Raw genomic sequence first — 20572 nt, 5'->3', positions numbered from 1 at the left:
TGCCAGGAGCCGTCCCCTCCCTCCCGCAGGGAGCAGGACACCTGACAAGACTCCTAACAGAATGCATGAGCATGTCCTGGAGTGGGGCTCTCCACTGATGGCTGCAAGCTGTGCAACATAGTGGGAGGAGGAGAAGGTGCAGTCCAGCTGACCAGCCTGCATGGTGACCTCTGAGCCATCACCCCACCTTGCTGCCACTTACAAATAGTTTTTTTAGAAGCTTTATTACAAAAAGAAGTCTAACCACAAAACAGTGAAAGATCATCTGCTAAGGAAGGCCAGAGGATGGTTGTGGGAGCAGAGCAGAAGCGAAGGACAGAGTGGCATCATCTGGCCCACCACTCCCAGTGGGAAGAGCTGCAGCTTCAGAGACATGACTGAGGTTTGGCCATTGGCCCCTTCCCCCACTTCATCATGCCTCATCATGGATGCTCCGGTCCACACAAGGAATGGATGGGTCCTAGACCCGGCTGCCGGGATGAGAAAGAGAGGTGTCAGCCCTGGCTGTTCACACAGGAAATGACATACGGCCACCTCACTCCTGCACTAAGCATCCAGTCACTTGGGCCCAAAACACTGACCTGCATTAGCTTGTTGGCTAGAAGCAGCCACACTGAGGTCACCCTTAAGCCACTGACAAGCCTGCCAACTTAAGGGGTGACATCTCCTTGAGAGGAAGGATGGTCCAGAGGTCAGTGTACTAGCCCAGCACTTGGATTCTCAGGTGTGTTGTGATACACTCATATTACCTTAGCCCCCCCAGATAAACGGCTCCCACCATGCAGGGTGTGGATGAGGTGGATGGGGTTTCTGCTCAGCAGTTGGAATACAGAGCATGCACCTGCCATGCCCTCCCTGCTTACATGTGCCTGCTACCTCCTCCCCACCACAAGGCATTTTTGATGGATCCAGCCCTGCTTCCATCTCCGGGAAAGTAGACACTTCACCCTCACAGGAATAGCCAACACAGCCTGGACTATGTTTTACTCTCTAGGCGTTCTGGGCTTGGAATGGACCGAGGCTCCAACGACAGCCGCGTTCTCGCATCCCTAGGACTGGCCTGCTGACAAGTTCAGCATGTCCAGTTAAGGCAACATGCCCCATAGCCGGTATTTGATTGGACATGGGTTCCAGAAGTGACCCCGGGTGCATGGAGTCGGATCTGCTGTCTTTAGTGAAAACTGTGTGTTTCGGCTCCCATTAGCCCTGCAGAGACACCACCGCTTGGAGAGCACAAGCTGGACTCTATTCCTCCTCATGCATTATCTGCTGACCCTGACACTAGGGCTTGGCTACGGCGGGCAAGGAGGTGGCACAGGGGTCGTTCAGAGTGTAGTTTGCTCTGCAAGACCTTTATGACTGGCCATGGTGCGGGAGAAGGAAAGAGCCCAGCTTGACTTGTGAGCCCAGGTGGTGCCGGCAATTAAAAAAAGCACAAGCTGAGGGGGTTTGTGCTGGAGTCAGACACACACATCTCAACCATACTAGTTGTTACAGTCACTTCTCCCCTCCTCCCTCGGATTTCCAGTGGCCATCCCTTCTGCTGGTCCAGTCTTGGAGCAGGAATAACTCACCTCGGTGTAGCTCTGCGTTAGACCAAGCTGCTCTTCAGCATGTCAGCCACCTTCTCTGGCTCAGGGAACTTGAGCTTGCGAGGCGGCCCTTTCTTAATGCCGCTCCATAGCTCCACCGCTGAAACCCCAACAACAAGGCAGGGGTGGTGACGGGTGGGATGCTACCCATTGGTTTGTATTGCAGTAGACCCTAGAGACCCCCACTGAGCGAGATCGGGGCCCCTATTGTGCCAGGCGCTGCACAGACCCCCCCCCCCCCAATGTACTAGGTACTGCACAGACCCCCACTGATGGAGTTCAGGGGCCCCCCAATGTACCAGGCACTGCACAGACCCCTCCCCCCCCCCGCCACAACTAAAATTGGGCCCACACTGCGGCACAATCTCTGCCCCACAGAGCTCTGAACAGTCAGACAAAGGGTGGGAGAAAGGGATACAACATATGCATTTAGGAACCTAATCGTGAAGTAGCTCACTCCGCATGAGGCGCTCACCATGTCAGCCTGTGCCAAATTGGGATGCATGAGCATCCCTACCCCAGTGTGCGGTCACCCAGGCACTGCCCTGTCCTGGCTCGCCCCTGGCCCCCCCCAATCATTGCACCCTGACTGAGCACTGCTGTAAAGAAACTCCAGCACTTACTTCTTCCATCCTCCTTCACCAGGGACACCTCAAAGCTGTTCCTGCGCGGTGTCTCGGGGTTGATCTCCACCACCACGTTGGCGACGGTGCGGCGCAGCGCCTGGCTCACGGCGTCGGCATTGCGCCCGAAGACTCGTCAGCTCTTACTGCGGGGGAGGTGGGGGGTGATGGGGGTCAGCGGGGCTGGGGATCCTGCTAGCAGGCCTCCTATGGGGATCCTGCTAGCAAACCAGCCCCATGTCGAGTAATGCCACACTCCCAGCACAGCCCAGCCTGATCCATGACCACATCCCCGAACCCAGTGCCTGTGTCCCCGCCACCCAAACCTGCTCCCCCTCTGGAAGTGTCTCAGACTGAGTCCCCCCAAGGTAACCCTCCCCTTCCTCTCCACAGACAGGCCCCCTCCTGCCAGCTATTAGCCCCCATCCACCACCTGAGCATCCCTGGTGCCTTCCACAGGGACATGAGCCTGCTGGGGCTTAAAAAACACCCACTCTCTTGCACTGGCCAGGACTCACCAATGCTCAATAACCACGTGGGGTCCAGGGCCCCGACTTCCCTCACCCCGTGACCTCTTTGGCAGTGTATCGGCACCGCCGTTCGCCTTCACATCCTCAGAGTTCACAGCCTTTGCCTCAGGCTCCTTTGCCTTCCTCTTCCTCGCTTTGGGGGCCATCGTGCTCTAGGAGAATAAACAAGAGCCCCTTCCCATGCATCTCTGGGTATTTTTCAGTCCAGATGGGATGTTTTTGGAACAGATCTACTCTGGCTCGAACAGGAGTTAATCCAGGGAAGTTCTCTGGCCTGGGTTATTCAGAGGGGGTCAGGATACATAATCACGGTGGTGTCTTCTACCCTTAGAGGCAGGACCACAGGCCCCTTCCACCCAGCCACAGAAATAACGTGGGGGAGGCGGGAGGATGTGGCACAAAGTGGAGAGACTTTCAAGGGACAATGAAAACCAAGAGGCAGGGGGGCGAGAGGACTAGAACAGCAAGGGTGGGGAGATAATACAGGGCAGGGTCAAGGGGCACCAGCATGTTTGCAGGGCAGGACTGAGGGGGCCCCAACAAGGCGAAAGCCAGGACTAGACGGACGGGGAGACCGCCGGGATTAGAGGGCAGACTCGAGGCGTGGGTAAAGCGCCCCCCCGCACCCACTTCCTGCAATGGGTACCAGTAGCGTTTCTTTCCTGCGCATCCCAGCGCGGGGGAGCTAGGCGGAGCAGCCCCTCCCCCAGCAGTGGAGCCCCAAGGCCGAGACACACCAGACCCACGGAGGGCAGCACAGACACAGGACCGCCCCAGAGACCTACCGCCTTCTCCACAGCAAGGGCCCCACGGTGAACCTCCGCGCAGCCACGCGGGCCAGCCAGGCAGAGGAAAGCGCCCTGCTCCCAACCATTCGACACCACAGAGAGGGGGAACCGGGGGAAATAACAGTGGGGCAAGGCATCAGCTGAGCCAGCCCTGCCTTTGTCCCCGGTGCAGCTGAGCGTGATCGGAGCCGCGTCAGGCTCCGGCCAGGGCAGCGTTGTAATGAAAACACATGCGGCGGTTTTTTACTGCACAGCCTCTTCCCCCCCCCCCCCTTTCTGCAGGATGGTTCCTGCCCGAATTTGTTACACAACGTTCTGAATATTAATGAGGCGTCTTTGCAGCCAATCAGAGCTCAACCTGGGCTACTGCGACTTGGTGTCTCCATCAGGCCTGGACCCAGTTGTTTCCCCACGCAGTAGGGTGACCAGATAGTCCTGAGATTGGGGGCTTTGTCTTATATAGGCTCCTATCACTCCCCCACCCCCATCCCAATTTTTCACACTTGCTGTCTGGTCACCCTGCCTCGCAGGGCAGGTCCCAAGGGCTCAGCTGGGACTGCAGCAACCTGAGTGTGCAGGGCTGCAAGTGTCCCGTAGGGACCATGGTGCTGAGAGCTTCCTTACAGCAGTGCCCAACAGGGACCTCAGTGCTGCGAGCTTCTCCACAGCAGTGCCCAGACAGGACCCATGGAACATCAGCTTCCCTAGAGCAGTGTCCAGTAGACACCTCAGTGCTGCACTGCCATCTCCAGCAGTGCAAGTTTCTTCAGAGTAGCACGCACGCAAATGCAGTGGCCATGCAGGCTTATTCCCAGCAGCCGTTAAGCGCCTGTGAGCAGCAGGGGCACTTGGGCCTTTTGGGTGTATTGGACCCGACTTGTACAAACAGGCGGCATTGGCCTGTCGCCCCTGCTGGTGGTTCTCAGCACTGAGCCATTGCCAGTACAACCATCACCCCAGCCAGGGAGTCCTGATGCAGACCTTTCAGACCCACAGTTTGCAGCCTAGCCCCCACACCTCCTCTGGAACCTCTTCCTCCCACCCACAGGTACTGAGTTCAGAGCAGGGCCAACCCCACAGGGTAGGAACCCTAGAACAGCTATTCTTTAACTGGGCTGCAGCCACCAGCACAGAGCTCACCTGCTGCTGGAGGCAGCTCCCTGGAGCCAGGGCTGGCCTGCTGAGACCAGCAATGGCTCAGTGAATATCCAGCCTGCCCCAGGAGACAGGACACAGCGAGATGGGAAGGGAGGGTTCATTCTTAGCTTGGTTTATTACAGACACTGTCACAGGAAGAGATGATTAACAGAAGCATGGAGTATTTGTCCTAGGAGCCACAGCTGCTCAGCCACCACAACTTCCTCTCCCCTTCATGGCTGGGATGAGGAGCCCCTTGCTATGATTCAGGAGGGGCAGTGGCCCAGGCAGCTGCAGGCACAGAAACAGGGAGCCCTTCTAGGGCCAACCAGTCAATTCCCCCCCTCCAGCTCACAAGGAGTTCAGGTGCTACACTCAGCCTGGCACCACCTGCCCTCCTTGCCCCAGGAGCGGACTTTTGGCACATGAAGGGTTAAATCAAGACCAGCAGGAAGGAAGGGAAAGGAAACTAGTAGTGGCTCTTCAGCGGGGAAGGGGCAGAAGTCAGGCACTGGCCAGGAGTCCTCCAGAGCAGCAGAGACCAGTTCCCACCAGCCCCGGGCTGGGCAGAGAGAGTTACACGCTCAGGCTTCTCTGCTGCCCCCAGAGCAGCACATACTCTCCAGCTCTTCTCTCCCAGCCACTGGGTTAGCCAACAGCCCTCCCAAGCAAGCCATGGGGGAGAACAGGTCCAATGGGGACCTGACCTACACCCCACACATGCACCGTATGGCTGGGAAGAGTCCCGTGCATCTCCTTACCCGCAAACAGAAAAGGGGGGGGAAGGAGAGAATATCTTCCAGGAAGAAGTGGTTGGGCCCATCAGCAATACCCCCCCACCCCAAGCTGGTTCAGGTCAAGTCAACACTCTCCATCCACACCCCCACTGCTTCCACTCAACCGGGAGAGGGTGCACCCTTAAACTCAGCTGCTCTAGAGTCCTAGGGGAATTCTACCCCCAGCCCCTGCTGGACCAATCACTGCCCACCCCTTGCAGCCAATCAGCAGCCAGTTCTTGAAGTGATGCCAGAGAGGAACAGGAATAAACAAGATGCCACAGAGACATGAACAGTCCAGCATGGCCCACTGGGGAGCTGGGGCATGGCTGAGCCCCAGAGGGAGGGTGGTGACTCCCTCACGCAGCTCCCCTCGTCACCGTCTTCGAGACAGGTTGTGCTGGGCACCATGGAACAGCTGCCGGGAGAGGGCGGGGGGGCAACTACAGGGAGCGAGGCAGGTCTATTTGTCCTTCTTGCTCTCGCCGTTGGGGAGCTCCGTGCTGGCCACCAGGGGATCCTGCTGCTCCGGTGGCTCCTTGGGCCCCTCGTCTCGCTGCTTCAACAGTTTCTTGGCCTTCTGGTACAGCTCGTTCAGGCTGAACTCCCGGATCACGTTCTCCTGCGGCACAGAAACAGACCTCAGCGCATGCCCTGCCACCGCCTCCTGCGAGCCCACTGCCAGGGCCTGCTGCAGGCCACAGCCTCTTGCCGGGAACAGAGGAGGAAGGGGGCAACACCATAGGTCTGGCCAGCCGCTGGCAGCTTGGGGTGCCCTGCAGGCTGGGTACAGATTGCCCAGAGTCATGGCGCAGCGGGGAACAGGGAGCTCCGGTGGGAGGGGAGGGGGGGGGGGGGGGAGGAGAGGGAGGGTGTCCTGATGGTGGGTGGGAAGCTCCCCCGCTCACAGGAAATGGGTTAAGATGAGAATTCTGCCGTGTAGCCAGCAACGCTGGCCCAGGTCAGGAGCTCAGCAGGGGAAGGACCCAACAGAGAGAATGGCCCTATCCAGCCCATGGCTGGTGCAACAGAGCCAGTGCCCCAATGCTCAGGGAAGAGCCCACTGATTGAACTAGGCAGCTCCTGCAGCAGCCCAGGAAGGGCAGTGGATTACCCATGCCCCTCGCCCTACAGCGTGTCCCCAGGCATCCCACCTCGGAGAAGGTCCAGGAGACGGCCCGGCCCTTCTTGTCGATCTGCGGCCGGCGCATCACCTCCTTCCCGCCCTGGAAGAGGATCAGGGTGGGCAGCTGCTTGGTGAGGGGTGAGGTGCTCACTGTGTACCTGTGGGGATGGATGGACAGAGTGACCCCTTGGAGCACCAAGCGATCCCAACCCTTCTCCCCATTCACTCCTCAGGCTCTGCATTGCTCTTTCCTTGCCCCTAGACACATCCATGTCCCAGCCCCCCAGGCTAGAGGGAAAGGGGAAGACTCCGCTTCCCGGGCAACAACCCCCACCTCAATCCAAGCTAACAGGACAGTCTCTGTGGTTGCAACATCCCAAGGGCTCGAAGCCAGCAAGGAGGGACGCAGACTCCCAGAGCTCATTAATTTCAGGACCTCTCTGAAGCAGGGCTGAGCGGGGAGTAGACTACCCAGGGCCACTCCAGCTGGGGAAGGAGGTCTGATGCCCAGCGCAGCCATATCCCTCCAGGGGGATCCCAGCACAGAAGAGACCCCCGGTGTGAAGCAATGACCCTCAGCATCCTCATGGCTGGGCTGTTGCTGAATCGGCTGGGGTGGGATGGGCAGTGGAACTAACCCACTTTTGCCCACATTGTGGAGGCATGAGACTGATCTAGTTACTCACGGCAGCCTGGACCCGCTCACCTGGTGCTGACATCGGGGTAGCGGCCCACGTCCACCTTGCCGAAGTTGAGCCCCGTGCAGTTGTACCTGGGTGGGGAAGGGGGGAGAGGCAGTTAGTGCAGGGAGATCCCAATGCATGGGAGGGGAGCATGGGGGCAAGAGCACGTGGCTGGGCTAAATCCTCCACCACAAACCCCAGCTGGGTCAGCTCCATTCCCTGCCCCCGGGGCAGCCTCAGCCAAGGGGGAGGCAGGAGTTCCCCCTCCCCTACTCACCGAATTACAGGCTGGGCACCACTCACTTGAGAGACAGGTCGGCGTAGATGGGCGCGAACGACTGGCATTCATTGGACCAGTTGGCAAAGAACTCCACAATCCAGGTCACCCGCTTGTCCCGCTCCAGTTCCTCCTGCGGCACAGGCAGAAGGGTCAGCTGGAGGAACCACGCCCCACCTGCGATCACAGGTACCACGGGGGCCACAGCCCCAACACCGCCAGCCCAGTGCCCCCTCCCTGGGGTCACAGTGTGGGCTGCAGGTCAGGGTAGAGATCAGCAACTGCAGACTGAAGCTGGTCCCCAAGCCACAGCAGCCCACGTGTGAATGGTGGCCTGGGGCTATGGGGCAGCCGATACTCACGTCGATGGTTTTATCGCTGAAGTATTTGATATACTCTGGGCCCAGGTACAGAGGCGGCTTGCAGGTCATCAGGAACACTGAAAGTACACACACATCACAGCATGAGTCACTTCACCCTATACGAACCCCCACAACAGCAGCTATTTACTCATCAACCCTAAACCCGGGCTTAAGATAGACTCACCCCCCAGCGCACACACACAGGTGAGGAGTTGGGCCTGCTGTGACTGGCTGCACTTTGGAGGCTTGGACACAGATTTGAGGAGAGGGGGCAGGGAGCCCAGGCATAGAAATCAAAAGTTTGGTTTCCAGGACTAGTTGCTTGCTCTGTGGCCTTATGGGAAGGTTGGATAAAGCATTTCACGCTGGGTTCCTGCCCTTGTGGATGGGGGGAAGCTATAGATGTGATATACCTAGATTTTAATCCAGCTTTTGACAGTCTCACATGATGTTCTCCTAAGCAAACTAGGGAAATGTGGTCTAGATGAAATTATAGTAAGGTGGGTGGCCAGCTGGTTGAAAGAGCATATTCAAAGAGCAGTCATCAATGGCTCGCTGTCAAACTGGGAGAGCCTGCCTAGTGGGGTCCCGCACGGGTCAGTCCTGGGGACAGCAGTATACAATACTTTCACTAATGCCTTGGAAATGGAGTGGAGGGTATGCATATAAAATCTGCAGTCGAAACCAAGCTGGGAGGGGCTGCAAGCACACTGGAGGACAGGATTAGAATTCAAAATGACCTTGGCAAATTGGAGAATTGGTCTGAATTCAACAAGGTGAAATTCAATAAAGACAAGTATTACACACAGGAAGGAAAAAAATAATCAGATGCACAACTACACACTGGGGAATAACTGGCTAGGAGGTAGTACTGCTGAAAAGGATCTTGGTGAGACCTCAGCTGGAGTCCTGTGTCCAGTTCTGGGTGCCACATTTTCAGAATGATAAGGACAAATTGGAGAGAGTCCAGAGGAGAGCAACAAAACTGATAAAAGGTTTAGAAAACCTGAGAAACTGGGCATGTTTAGTGTTGAGAAAAGATGACTGGAGGAGGTGGGGGACCTAATAACAGTCTTCAAATACGTTGAGGGCTGTTATAAAGAGGATTGGGATCAATTGTTCTCCACGTCCACTGAAGGTAGGACAAGACGCAATGGGCTTAATCTGCAGCAAGGGAGATTTAGATGAGCTATCACGAAAAAACTAACTCTAAGGGTAGGTAAGCTCTGCAATAGGCTTCCTAGGGAGGTGGTGGAATCACCATCACTGGAGGCGTTTAAGAACAGATTGATCAAACACCTGTCAGGTTTACATGGTCCTGCCTCAGCACTGGGACTGGATCGGATGACTTCTCAAGGTCCCTTCCAGCCCTACAGTTCTATAATACTATGTAGTTTTCCTATAGTGCTTTGCATCAGTGGATCTCAAAGCACTTCACAATGGAAGTCAGTAGCAGTCTCTCCATTGTGCAGATGGGGAAACCAAGGCACAGAGCAAGGAAGTGACTTGTCCAAGGCCCCGCAGCAGGCCAGCCGCCAAGCAGGGAACAGAACTGAGGTCTGCTCCAGTGCTCTATCCACTAGGCAACACTGCCTCCTTACAGTCTGAGCTCTCCAAATGTGGGGTGGTTAAGCCAGACAGGGGATGCATGTGTTAGCAGGTAGGGAACAAGGGGAAGGAATTGAAGGGCTGGAGGCTAGGGAGCAGTGGAAATGCACAAGGCTGCCAGTGGCTCCAATACTCACGATTGAGGCAAAGCTTAACACACAAGCTCACACCCTGGCAGACACAAGCAAAGCAGGGAAGGTGGCCGAGACGCAGGGGGGAGGTGGCTGTTTTATGGGTAATGGTGTAACGTGTGGTACATTGAGATAGGAAGCAATGTGTTTGCGTGGAAACACGGCTGTCTGAGTGGACGCCACACAGCACGGGGAAGAGCTGGGCCCACCAGGAACACCACTCAGCACTTTTCACTCGGAGATCTCAAAGTACTGAAAAGGGCAGTGACTCGTCCGGGGTCACAGTGTGCTGGGGCAGAGCTCCCAGCCTAGCGCTGAACCCACCAAGCCAGCCTGTCTCCCAATTGCCAGCAGTCACTAAAAGGCCCCATGTCACAGCAGGTCAGGGAGCTGGTTCTCACCCAGAGGAATGCTGGAGGGAGAGGGAGCTCATCGTAGTGAAGGTTGAAGCGAGTCTCCATTAGAAAGTGGGTATTGTTCTCCCCCATACCCCACAGAGGACCTGGGGACATCACATCTTCCCTGGGGGTATTACCGGGGATTTCCCCAAGCTGCTCCAGAGTCAGGAGGACAGGATGGAAAGAGGCTGAACGCACTCACACAGAAAGGGATGGTGCATCTCAGAACGGAGGGCTCAGCCAAGGGACGACAGCTTTGTTTCACTCTAAGGTGCACAGGGACACAGACTGTATAATGTGTGCGCTAGTAGCCCAGTCATGGCCCAGGACCTTGTGCTAGGTGCTGTACAAACACAGAACCAGACAACAATCCCTGTCCCACAGAGCTTGTGATCTAAGACAAGACCTGGGTAGAGGCAGGGAGCAATGAGTCAGAAACGGCCAGCATGGTCGGCGGTGGTCTCTGCACCCCAGCCACCTAGCCTACGGCAAGCTTTGTGTGGGTTTCATAGCAAAGGAGAGGTCTGAGGAGGGAGCTTTGTGAATGTTGATGGGTGGCTCCTCCCATGTGGGAGGGGCAACAGGGGAGAAAGCATGAAGGAGCCTGTTTGAAAATGGAACAGCCAAGTGATGAAGGTTGGGACCACGGGCTGACTGGGGGGCGGAACACCATGATCGCCTGTGAGAGGATAGGTGGGTGGGGACAGGTTGTGAAGGACCCTGAAAGGGAAGACCAGGTGCATGTGTCTGGGGTGCTGGGGAAAGGGGAGCCAAGAAGACATGCAAGGAGAGGGGTGAAGCAGACAGAGCGACAAGCCAGGAAGATGGTCTTAGCAGCAGCAGAGATCTGCACAGGCCCCTACTGCAGAGGTGGGACCCCGGCCTTGGCAGTTACTCCCCTCTGGGACAGGGGAGCATGAACAGCTTTCAGCCAAACAGTGCAGCAAGAGGGAGCCCGAGACCTTCCCCTGTGAAGTGATAGGGACTTACCAGCCTAAAAGGGTGCGGCATTTAAAAAGCCAGTCGATGGCTGAGAGCCGGTATATTCAGAGTCAAGGCTACACTGAACCCCCACCCCTGAAATACATAAGGAGCCTCAGAGGGCGTGTGGGATCGGAGATGCGGATGCAGAAGCTGGGTAGGCAAAGCGATGTTTCAGTAACAATCCTCTCTCCCATCGTGTCTGGCTGGTCTAGCTAGATAGGCAGCTCCTCAGGGCAGGGACCGTCCCTCACTGCACGGGCAGCATCTAGCACCGTGGAACAGCGACCTGGCTCGGGGCACGGAGAGGATACGGTACAGACTCGATTCTGTTCAGAGCCAGCCGCATGTCCCCGAGGTGGCATCTCACCTATGCAGAGCGTCAGGTAGAGCAGCCCCATCCGCACATCCAGCCGGAAGAAGAGGATTACGTTGGCCACTTTACTGAACATGAAGATGTTCCCCAGGTGCTGATCCACGGTGACTGGGGGAGAGAGAGATGGCGGTGATGGTCAGCCCCAGACAAATACCCCGGTCTAGGGAGAAGCGGAGGTGCATGTGGAACGTCCAACACAGACTGTCCCCCACCTCCTGTGTACCTGCCCCCTGGATCGACACCAACATACATTGACCCCATAATTTCATCGCACTGGCTTTGAGACAGAGCTGCCCTAGGATCTCTCCAATCCTGCCACGTGACCACCTCAGCCAGACCCCCTCCAGAACTTCCCCCCATGCTTCCCAGGCCAGAATCCTTGCTGGGGTCTGACATGGAGACCAAGCTTGCCCAGCCCTCCATGCCAGCCTGAAAACAGTCCTTGGAATGCTCATCTCCTGCTTGCAGAATAGTTCCAGCGAGGGGTGGGGGGGACTCACTGGATCTGCGGTTCTTCATCATCACGATGGCGCTGAGGAACATGAGGATCTCCACCTCCCGCTGAAAGAAAGGGTGGGGTGAGCAGAGTCAACATGGCTCAAAGAGGGGATACCAACCGAACCAATAAAGCACGTGGGAGGAGAGGGGAAGAGCAGAGCTAGGCAGAGCCACCAGGCACAGAGAGGAGGCCCAACGCTGAACAAAAGCAGTGAGGGGGGGAACAGAGGGTCGGTGCCGGGGGCTTGGGACTTACCCAGTCGAAGTCGCAGGGGTTCCCCGGGGGGGGGGAGGGGTGGATGTGGGTTCCCAGGGGGCTCAGGACTCACCCAGTCGAAGTCGCGGGGGTTTCCCCGGGGGGGGGTGGGGGTGGAAGGGGTGGATGTGGGTTCCCCGGGGGGGGGGAGGGGAGACTCGCTCAGTCGAAGTGGTTCCCGGGGGGGGGAAGTGGGTTCCGGGGGGGGGGGGGGGGGGGGCGCGGGACTCACCCAGTCGAAGTCGTAGGGGTTCCCCGGGGGGTGTGTGGATGTGGGTTTCCGGGGGGGGATGTGGGTTCCCGAGGGGGGGGGCGGGACTCACCCAGTCAAAGTCGCAGGGGTTACCCGGGGGGGTGGATGTGGGTTCCCGGGGGGGGGGGGGGGGGCGGGACTCACCCAGTCGAAGTCACAGGGGTTCCGGGGGGGGGGAAAATGTGGGTTCCCGGGGGGGGGGGGCGGGACTCACCCAGTCGAAGTCACAGGGGTTCCGGGGGGGGGTTCCCCGGGGGGGCGGGACTCACCCAGTCGAAGTCGCAGGTGTTCGGGGGGGATGTGGGTTCCCGGGGTGTGTGTGGATGTGGGTTCCCGGGGAGGCGGGGCGGGACTCACCCAGTTGAAGTCGCAGGGGTTCCCCGGGGGGGGATGTGGGTTCCGGGGGGGGCTCACCCAGTCAAAGTCGCAGGGGTTCCCGGGGGGGAGGATGTGGGTTCCCGAGGGGGGGGGGGCGCGGGACTCACCCAGTCGAAGTCACAGGGGCTCGGGGGGGGGGGGGGGGGGATGTGGGTTCCCGGGGGGGTGGATGTGGGTTCCCGGGGGGGCGGGGCGTGTCTCACCCAGTCGAAGTCACAGGGGTTCCGGGGGGGGCGGGGGGAATGTGGGTTCCAGGGGGGGGCGGGACTCACCCAGTCAAAGTCACAGGGGTTCCGGGGGGGGGGGAATGTGGGTTCCCCGGGGGGGGACTCACCCAGTCGAAGTCACAGGGGTTCCGGGGGGGGGGGGGGGGAATGTGGGTTCCCCGGGGGGGGACTCACCCAGTCGAAGTCGCAGGGGTTCCCCGGGGGGGGGTGGATGTGGGTTCCCAGGGGGGCAGGACTCACCCAGTCGAAGTCGCAGGTGTTCGGGGGGATGTGGGTTCCCCGGGGGGGGGGGGGTGGATGTGGGTTCCTGGGGGGGGTGTGGATGTGGGTTCCCGGGGGGGGCGGGGCGGGACTCACCCAGTCGAAGTCGCAGGGGTTCCCTGGGGGGGCGGGGGGGGATGTGGGTTCCCGGAGGAGGGGAGGGGACTCACCCAGTCGAAGTCACAGGGGTTCCGGGGGGGGGGGAATATGTGGGTTCCCGGGGGGGCGGGACTCACCCAGTCGAAGTCGCAGGTGTTCGGGGGGAATGTGGGTTCCCCGGGGGGGGATGTGGGTTCCCCGGGGGGGGGGCTCACCCAGTCGAAGTCGCAGGGGTTCCCCGGGGGGGGAGGATGTGGGTTCCCCGGGGGGGGGGCAGGACTCACCCAGTCGAAGTCGCAGGGGTTCCCCGGGGGGGTGGATGTGGGTTCCCCGGGGGGGGGGCGCACCCAGTCGAAGTCGCAGGGGTTCCCCGGGGGGGGGAGGATGTGGGTTCCCCGGGGGGGGGCGGGACTCACCCAGTCGAAGTCGCAGGGGTTCCCCGGGGGGGGAGGATGTGGGTTCCCCGGGGGGGGCTCACCCAGTCGAAGTCGCAGGGGTTCCCCGGGGGGGGGAGGATGTGGGTTCCCCGGGGGGGGCGGGACTCACCCAGTCGAAGTCGCAGGGGTTCCCCGGGGGGGTGGATGTGGGTTCCCCGGGGGGGGGGGGGGCTCACCCAGTCGAAGTCGCAGGGGTTCCCCGGGGGGGTGGATGTGGGTTCCCGGGGGGGGGGGACTCACCCAGTCGAAGTCGCAGGGGTTCCCCGGGGGGGGGAGGATGTGGGTTCCCCGGGGGGGGGCGGGACTCACCCAGTCGAAGTCGCATGGGTTCCCCGGGGGGGGGTGGATGTGGGTTCCCCGGGGGGGGGGCTCACCCAGTCGAAGTCGCAGGGGTTCCCCGGGGGGGTGGATGTGGGTTCCCGGGGGGGGGGGACTCACCCAGTCGAAGTCGCAGGGGTTCCCCGGGGGGGTGGATGTGGGTTCCCGGGGGGGGGGGGACTCACCCAGTCGAAGTCGCAGGGGTTCCCCGGGGGGGAGGATGTGGGTTCCCCGGGGGGGGGCGGGACTCACCCAGTCGAAGTCGCAGGGGTTCCCCGGGGGGGTGGATGTGGGTTCCCGGGGGGGGGGGGGGACTCACCCAGTCGAAGTCACAGGGGTTCCCGTCCTCGCGCTGCGTGGGCAGCCCCTGGCAGAGCGGCGGCAGCTTGCGCACCAGCAGGAAGGCGGCGGAGAGCAGCGCCGAGAGCGGGTAGTAGGGCCGCGCCAGCCAGCGGCAGAGCCCGGGCACCGAGTAGAACAGCGCCAAGAGCGGGGCCAGGACCGCCATCTTCACCTACACTGACCGGCCCGCCGCCGCGGGGACGACCACGCACGCACCACCGCTTCGTATTGGGCAACCACGACGCCAATCATGATGAAGGCGGGGACTGATGGGAGACGTCCATCTTCATTGGTCGCAGCCACTGCCACTCACTATCAAACACATCCGATTGGATATAGGGATCGCAATGGAGACGGGATCGCTAGAGCAAGGGAGCAATCAGATATCGAGAATTGGAAAGACGTGAGTTCCAGATCAAGTTGTCATCATAGTGCGCAAGGGAGACAACCAATCACGTCAGGGCGGAGTTAATGTACCTTTTTGTCCAATCAGAGACACACAGGGACGTGATATGGGGCGGAGTAAAAAAGAGATTAACCAATCAAAGACATGTATACGATGGGCCGCCCTCCAATGAGGACGAGGCGGACGGTCATGTCCCCGAGGAACCAGGCCAATGGGAGGAGAGCGCGTGGAGCATGCTGGGATGATGGAGAATTTCTCGGCTCTCTTCGGAGGGGCCGAGCCACCGCCTCCCGCCGCGGCTACCGCGCTGGGCTTCGGGCCGGGGAAGCCGGGGGGTCCCGGCGCCGGGCCGCCCCCCGCAGCCGCCGCGCCCCAGACCGTGGAGGACGCCGCCCGCAAGGCCGCGGCTGCTAGCGGCCCCTTCTACCTGATGCGGGAGTTACCAGGTACGGGGCCAATCGAGCTCGTGGGGGCGGCCCTGAGGGGGCTGGCCAATCGCATTGCTCAGACGCGTCTGATTGGCCTCTCTCTCCACCTATCTATGGCTGGGGCTGCTTTCTCCAGCCCAATAGGCAAAACAGACGGGCCAGTGGAGGCGGGACTTGGGGGGCCAGTGTGTAAGATTGCGTGGATTGGCAGCTCTGGGAGCCAATAAGGATGGAATAAGACGTTTGTGACGAGTCGGGGAGATGGAGTCTCGTAGCCAATGGGAGGATAAAGTTTGTGGGCGATGGTGTCGGGGGTGGGGGGCTGCTCCCAACTGGGTCCGCCTTAACCCTTTCCCAGACTCCTCTGGGCCAGTGCTGGTGGTGGGGAGGGCTCAGCAGGGAGGGGAGGATGGGGAAGGGCAGTGGAGGTGGGGGCATGTTACGCTCTCACCCGACATAGACCCAAGGCCCTGGCTGCTCATTCCAGTTCCCCCGGGGGCTGGGCCGTTTTGTGGGGTTAAATCCCGTCTCCGCTCCCCCATTGCCAGCTGGACACGCACGTCTCCGTTGCTCACTGTGGTGCTGCCATGCCCCGATCCGAACTGGCCTTAGCGGAGGGGGTCGCCCCCCGGTCTTGAGCAGTCCAGGCTCCGTTGTGCTCTGCCTGTAGCCAGTGCGCCACAGACATTAACGAAGCCTCACAGCCATGCTGGGCCAGGCAAGTGCCAACCCCAGCTTGCAGCGGGAGAGAGAGTTGAAGTGAATTTGCTCAGGGCCAGAGGGGAAGTCAGTGGCAGAGCTGGGCAGGGAAGCCAAGAGTCCTGGCTCCCAGTCCTGTGTGCAGACTGCTCCATTTCGCTGCCTTCAGCAAGGCTGGGTGTCAGTGTAAAGCGCTGCTCTCCTGGTTCCTTCCCAGGCAACATGGAACTGACGGGCAGCACCAACCTGATCACACACTACAACCTGGAACACTCCTACAACAAATTCTGCGGCAAGAAGGTGAAGGAGAAGCTGAGCAACTTTCTGCCTGACCTGCCAGGGATGATTGACTTGCCGGGCTCGCATGACAACAGCAGCCTGCGCTCCCTTATTGAGAAGCCACCCATCTGCAGCAGCTCCTTCAACCCCATCACTGGCACCATGTTGACTGGCTTTCGCCTGCATGCCGGCCCGGTGAGCTTCCCCCTGTGCTGCTGGGAGTGGGAGGGTAGCATTGGGGTCAGGGAAGGGGGGACTCTGAGGTTTGGGTTGGGGGAGATGAGGCAAAGAGTCTGCTGAGAAAACAAAACACCCCTGCTGGTTGACAGGTGATATGTAGTGGGAAGGGAGGTGATGTTTGGAGAAACTCCACCACCCCCACCTACCCTGATCTTTGTCTCTTCCAGTTGCCAGAACAGTGTCGCTTGATGCACATCCAGCCACCCAAGAAGAAAAATAAACACAAGCACAAGCAGAGCCGCACCCAGGATCCTGTTCCCCCAGGTAAAGGCTGCACTCCCCAAATCCAGCAATTCCCTCTCCCAGACATAGAGCAGCACCCCCCAAATCTTCACCAGGCCCCAGTAATGTCATAGCTAGGCCAACCCTCCCCCATCTCCCAGGAGGGAACTCGCTTGAATGCAAATATATGTCTCTCTTTGCAGAAACCCCCTCAGACTCTGACCACAAGAAGAAGAAGAAGAAAAAGGAGGAGGATCCAGAGCGGAAGAGGAAGAAGAAAGAGAAGAAGAAAAAGAAGGTAGTTGGCAGCAAGGGGGAAGAACTCCTGGTTCACTTCCCCACCAGCCTGGCTATGCTCACCTTACTGGGGAGGGACAGGACTTGGAATGTATCCAACCCCCTCCTGGTTACCCCCCTGCTCTGGAGCCTCTGTCCTAACGTAACGGCCCTGGAGAGATGGGGTTCGGATGTCGCTGGTGATCCATGTGGTCCCACCTAGAGCCGGCAGAAAAATAGGCTTTTGCCCTCTGAAAAAGTGTCTGAGACAGAGAGAGAGAGAGAGAGACCCCCTCAGAGGTGGGTGGGGACTATGTGGGTGTGACCCCTCCCTGGGGGGTGGGGGGTAGTTTTTTGGAAACTCAAGACTCAAAGATTTTTTGATTAAGAAATGCTGGTGTGGTGACTCCTGGGAGTTGTAGTTCAGGTGCCTCATACCCCCTCTTCTATAGGGCAGGCTTCTTGGTTAGTCTACGTCTCCCATGATGCACCACTTTCCCACTCCATGAGAGTCCCTGGCCATGGTACACCATGGGAGATTTAGTCTGGCTAGGGAGCCTGGCCTAGAGAGAGGAATGGAGACACGGAGCGCCTGAACTACAGCTCCCATGAGACACCAAAGCTGCATTTGCAGATTGAAATATTGGGGGTGTTTGATTTTTAGTAGGAAACTGACATTTCCTGTGGAAATCGCATGCTGTTGGGGGACAAGTGGGTACACATAGAAACCCCAGTTGGGGGGCTGGAAAACACTGAGGCCAAAAATTCTGAGTCTTCTTTCCCCCCCTTGCTCTGATTGGTCCCTGGGCTGAGGAATCCTGTCCTGACTCTCAACCCCCATAGCCCCACTGTGAATCCTCACAGGGGTCGGTCTGTCTGTCTGTCTGACTTAGAACCGGCACAGCCCAGAGCACCCAGGCGTGGGCAGCTCCCAAGCCAGCAGCAGCAGCAGCCTCCGGTGAGGTGCCAACTCTGACCGTGGCACTGGGATCACTCCAGAGAGACGCCCATCATCGACTTGCTGGGGAGAGCGGCGCTGGAGGCGACATTAGGAATACCCCAGAGCGGCTCGCAGGGGGGAACTGGGCTGCCCCACCGGGGGCCCGTGTGTACAGACATCCCAGGGCATCAGCCTGGTGGGAGCACAGACTCCGCTGGAGAGGGGGCACCGGCTGCTGCCTTTAAGGCTTGCTCGTCCCTTTTATACCAAATAATCCTCTCGGGAGCAGAGGCTCTTTTTTATTCACATTTTAATTAAATCTCTGCTTGGAGGAGACGCTGGTGGCTCTGTTTGAAAGTGCCCTGCTCACTGCCTGTGCCTGGGTAGGCCTGGGCTCCCCACCCCTGGGCCAGGGCAGCAGGGCAGAGCGGGTGCTGGCCCAGCCACCAGCAGAGTGAGCCTTCAGGACATAGATTTCAGCAGGGGCCTGGGCTGCGGGAAGCAAATAACAGGCCGGATGGGCAGAGTTCAGCCTCCTGGCTGTGTGGAGTAGAGGGGAGGAAGGGGCCGAGTCTATTTCCTAAGGGGGCAGGTGTCCGGCTCACAACTCTCCAGGGCGTTAATTAGACCCAATCCTGACCGGGCAATGGGGAGCAGACTCCTGCGTTCAGCCAGGCAGCTCTGCTGCAGGGCTCTGGCTCTAGCATGGCTGCCCGGAGCTAACAGCCCAAGCCTCATGGGGGTGGGGGACAGCCTGTTGTTTTCTGCTGCCCTGGCCAGCTGGGATCACTGGCCTAACAGGCCAGCAGGGGGCAGTACCCTCACTAAATAAACCACACGGTGCTGCAGTGCCCAGGGCTGGAGGATGCTGTTCCTACTCTGCTGCTGAAGGTAGTGACTGCCCGAGTCAGTTTGGTTCCCTGTGCATCCCCTAGGAACCCTCCCACCCCAGCCAGGCTCTCAGCTGCCTCTCTTCCTGTTAAGGGGGCAAAGTGGCTGGTGCCTTAACCAGTGGTTCTAGTTCCCTTCCTCCTTCTGCGGGGAACTGCTTCACCGTGGAGGCCTGGCCGCTGTGTGCTGCTCCTCAGGGCTTGACTCCCAGCAGTTCCCAGGGGGCCACGTGTTTTACATCAATGGGAGGTGGACTCCCCTGAACTAGCCTGAAGCAGAACAAGCTCACAGCACCCTCTGCATGGAGCATCTTGCATGCGTCAGGGGTCAGCTCTCCTGTGGTGGGGATCCCCTGTCCCAGCAGGTTTTGGGGCCTCTTCGCTCTGGACTGGGCTTCCTCACTGCTCCTCAAAGCTACCTGTGGCTCTCTTCTGTGCCAGCTGCAGGGCGGGGGCAGGGGGAGGTGTCACCACTGCTGCACTGGGGTTTTTCCCCCAGGCTGGGTTTTTGTTGGGGGAGGGAGAATGCGCCCTCTGCCCTGTAGGTGTGAGCCAATCACAGGCTATCTCCATGGGGTAGCAGCTGCTGCCTTCCTGCAGGAACCATGTGCCCTGCCTGGCGTGGGGCGTTCAAGCAGGAGGAGCTCCATCCCTTTCCTGTGGTCCTCTCCTGGAGTGGTGGCTCCACCCATCCTGTCCCCGCACAGCCTGCAGGGTTAAGCTGCATGCATGCTGGGGCGGGGCAGTGCAGTGCAGACCTGCCTCCCAGTGGTGATGACAGACTGGGGCCAGCTGGGAGGCAATGTGGGTCAGCTGCTGCAACCTCAGAAGGCAGCAGTGGCCAGAAATCCACCCCAGGTGGCAGCTCAGCCCCTCCCCAACAGCTGTGGGGTGGCCGTTGCCTCTCCCCCCCCCCCTCCACTCCCTTGAATCAGATGCTGTCTGACCCAGGCAGCTGTGTTCACCAGGCCCCCTGCAAAATACCACCGTGCAGCCTGGGTCCAATTCCTTCACGCAGCCCCAAGGGTCCCCGCTCCAGGGCCTGGCTGAACTGACTGCTGCTGTCTTGGAGGAGGGTGGCGGGAGACTCGAGCCTTTGCCATCCCCCCACCGCAGGATCTAGGCGATGGCAAACCGCTTCCCCTGGCAAGAGAGGGTAGCTGGGGAATCTGGCCCCAGCAGCAGGGCCTGTGTGGGGGAAGGGCCTAGCTAACTGCATAGATGGGAGAGGCCCAAAGAGACAGCAAGCTCCGCTTACTGTTGGGCAGTGCCCCGGAGCAATGGAACAACCCTTCTCCCATGAGACCTGTAAGGCCAATGCAGCTCTGGCCCAAGTATTCAAGTGTGCAAGCTTGGGATAACATGGCCAGCATAGAACCCAGGAGTCCTGACTTCCACTCCCTGGCTGTAGCTACCATCCCACACAGCTGTAGGCAATAGGGTCACCCTTGCCCCAGCCCCAGCCAAGCAGGGAGCAGAGCTGCTCAGGTGATTACAGCCTCCTCACAAGGTTGAACTGGGTTGGGGGTGGGGCACAGCTGGGTTCCTCTCCTGCTTTTACAGTGGAAGAGGGGATCCAGCCTGGGGCCCAGGTGCAAAGGGGCCAGCTGCTGCCCCCTGCTGTCTGTCCCCCCAGTAGGGCATCCCTTCTAGTCCTGCTGAGGCTAGACATTCTCTGCCTATTCCCCCTGCCCCCCCAGCACCCACTGAGGTACCCCATATCTGTCCCTAGGCT

The 20572-nt window shown here is 59.5% G+C and overlaps 3 protein-coding genes across 3 annotated transcripts; 1 reads left to right on the top strand and 2 right to left on the bottom strand.

The window, feature by feature from the left end:
- Window positions 1–200: 200 nt before the first annotated feature.
- Window positions 201–3648, bottom strand: SELENOH (selenoprotein H). The gene is made up of 5 exons (XM_065403279.1): window positions 3531–3648; window positions 2734–2897; window positions 2216–2361; window positions 1575–1692; window positions 201–470 (listed from the first exon to the last, which is right to left on the bottom strand). Exons 2-4 carry the CDS (start codon window positions 2889–2891, stop codon window positions 1592–1594), a joined length of 405 nt encoding a protein of 134 aa, XP_065259351.1. The 5' UTR covers window positions 2892–2897; window positions 3531–3648; the 3' UTR covers window positions 201–470; window positions 1575–1591.
- Window positions 3649–4782: 1134 nt separating this feature from the next.
- TMX2 (thioredoxin related transmembrane protein 2) lies at window positions 4783–14659 on the bottom strand. Its single transcript, XM_065402757.1, has 8 exons — window positions 14435–14659; window positions 11889–11949; window positions 11383–11496; window positions 7895–7971; window positions 7559–7665; window positions 7279–7344; window positions 6601–6730; window positions 4783–6068 (listed from the first exon to the last, which is right to left on the bottom strand). Exons 1-8 carry the CDS (start codon window positions 14621–14623, stop codon window positions 5910–5912), a joined length of 903 nt encoding a protein of 300 aa, XP_065258829.1. The 5' UTR covers window positions 14624–14659; the 3' UTR covers window positions 4783–5909.
- Window positions 14660–15074: 415 nt separating this feature from the next.
- On the top strand, window positions 15075–18283 carry MED19 (mediator complex subunit 19). Its single transcript, XM_065403559.1, has 5 exons — window positions 15075–15309; window positions 16208–16464; window positions 16677–16773; window positions 16935–17029; window positions 17901–18283. The coding sequence occupies exons 1-5, from the start codon at window positions 15075–15077 to the stop codon at window positions 17967–17969; spliced, it is 753 nt and encodes a 250-aa protein (XP_065259631.1). The 3' UTR covers window positions 17970–18283.
- The last annotated feature ends 2289 nt before the right edge of the window (window positions 18284–20572 follow it).

Source organism: Emys orbicularis, chromosome 4, assembly GCF_028017835.1.
Source record: "Emys orbicularis isolate rEmyOrb1 chromosome 4, rEmyOrb1.hap1, whole genome shotgun sequence".
NCBI lineage: Eukaryota > Metazoa > Chordata > Testudines > Emydidae > Emys > Emys orbicularis.
Note: the sequence above shows the minus strand (reverse complement) of the source record. Positions and strands in the feature narration are given on the sequence as shown.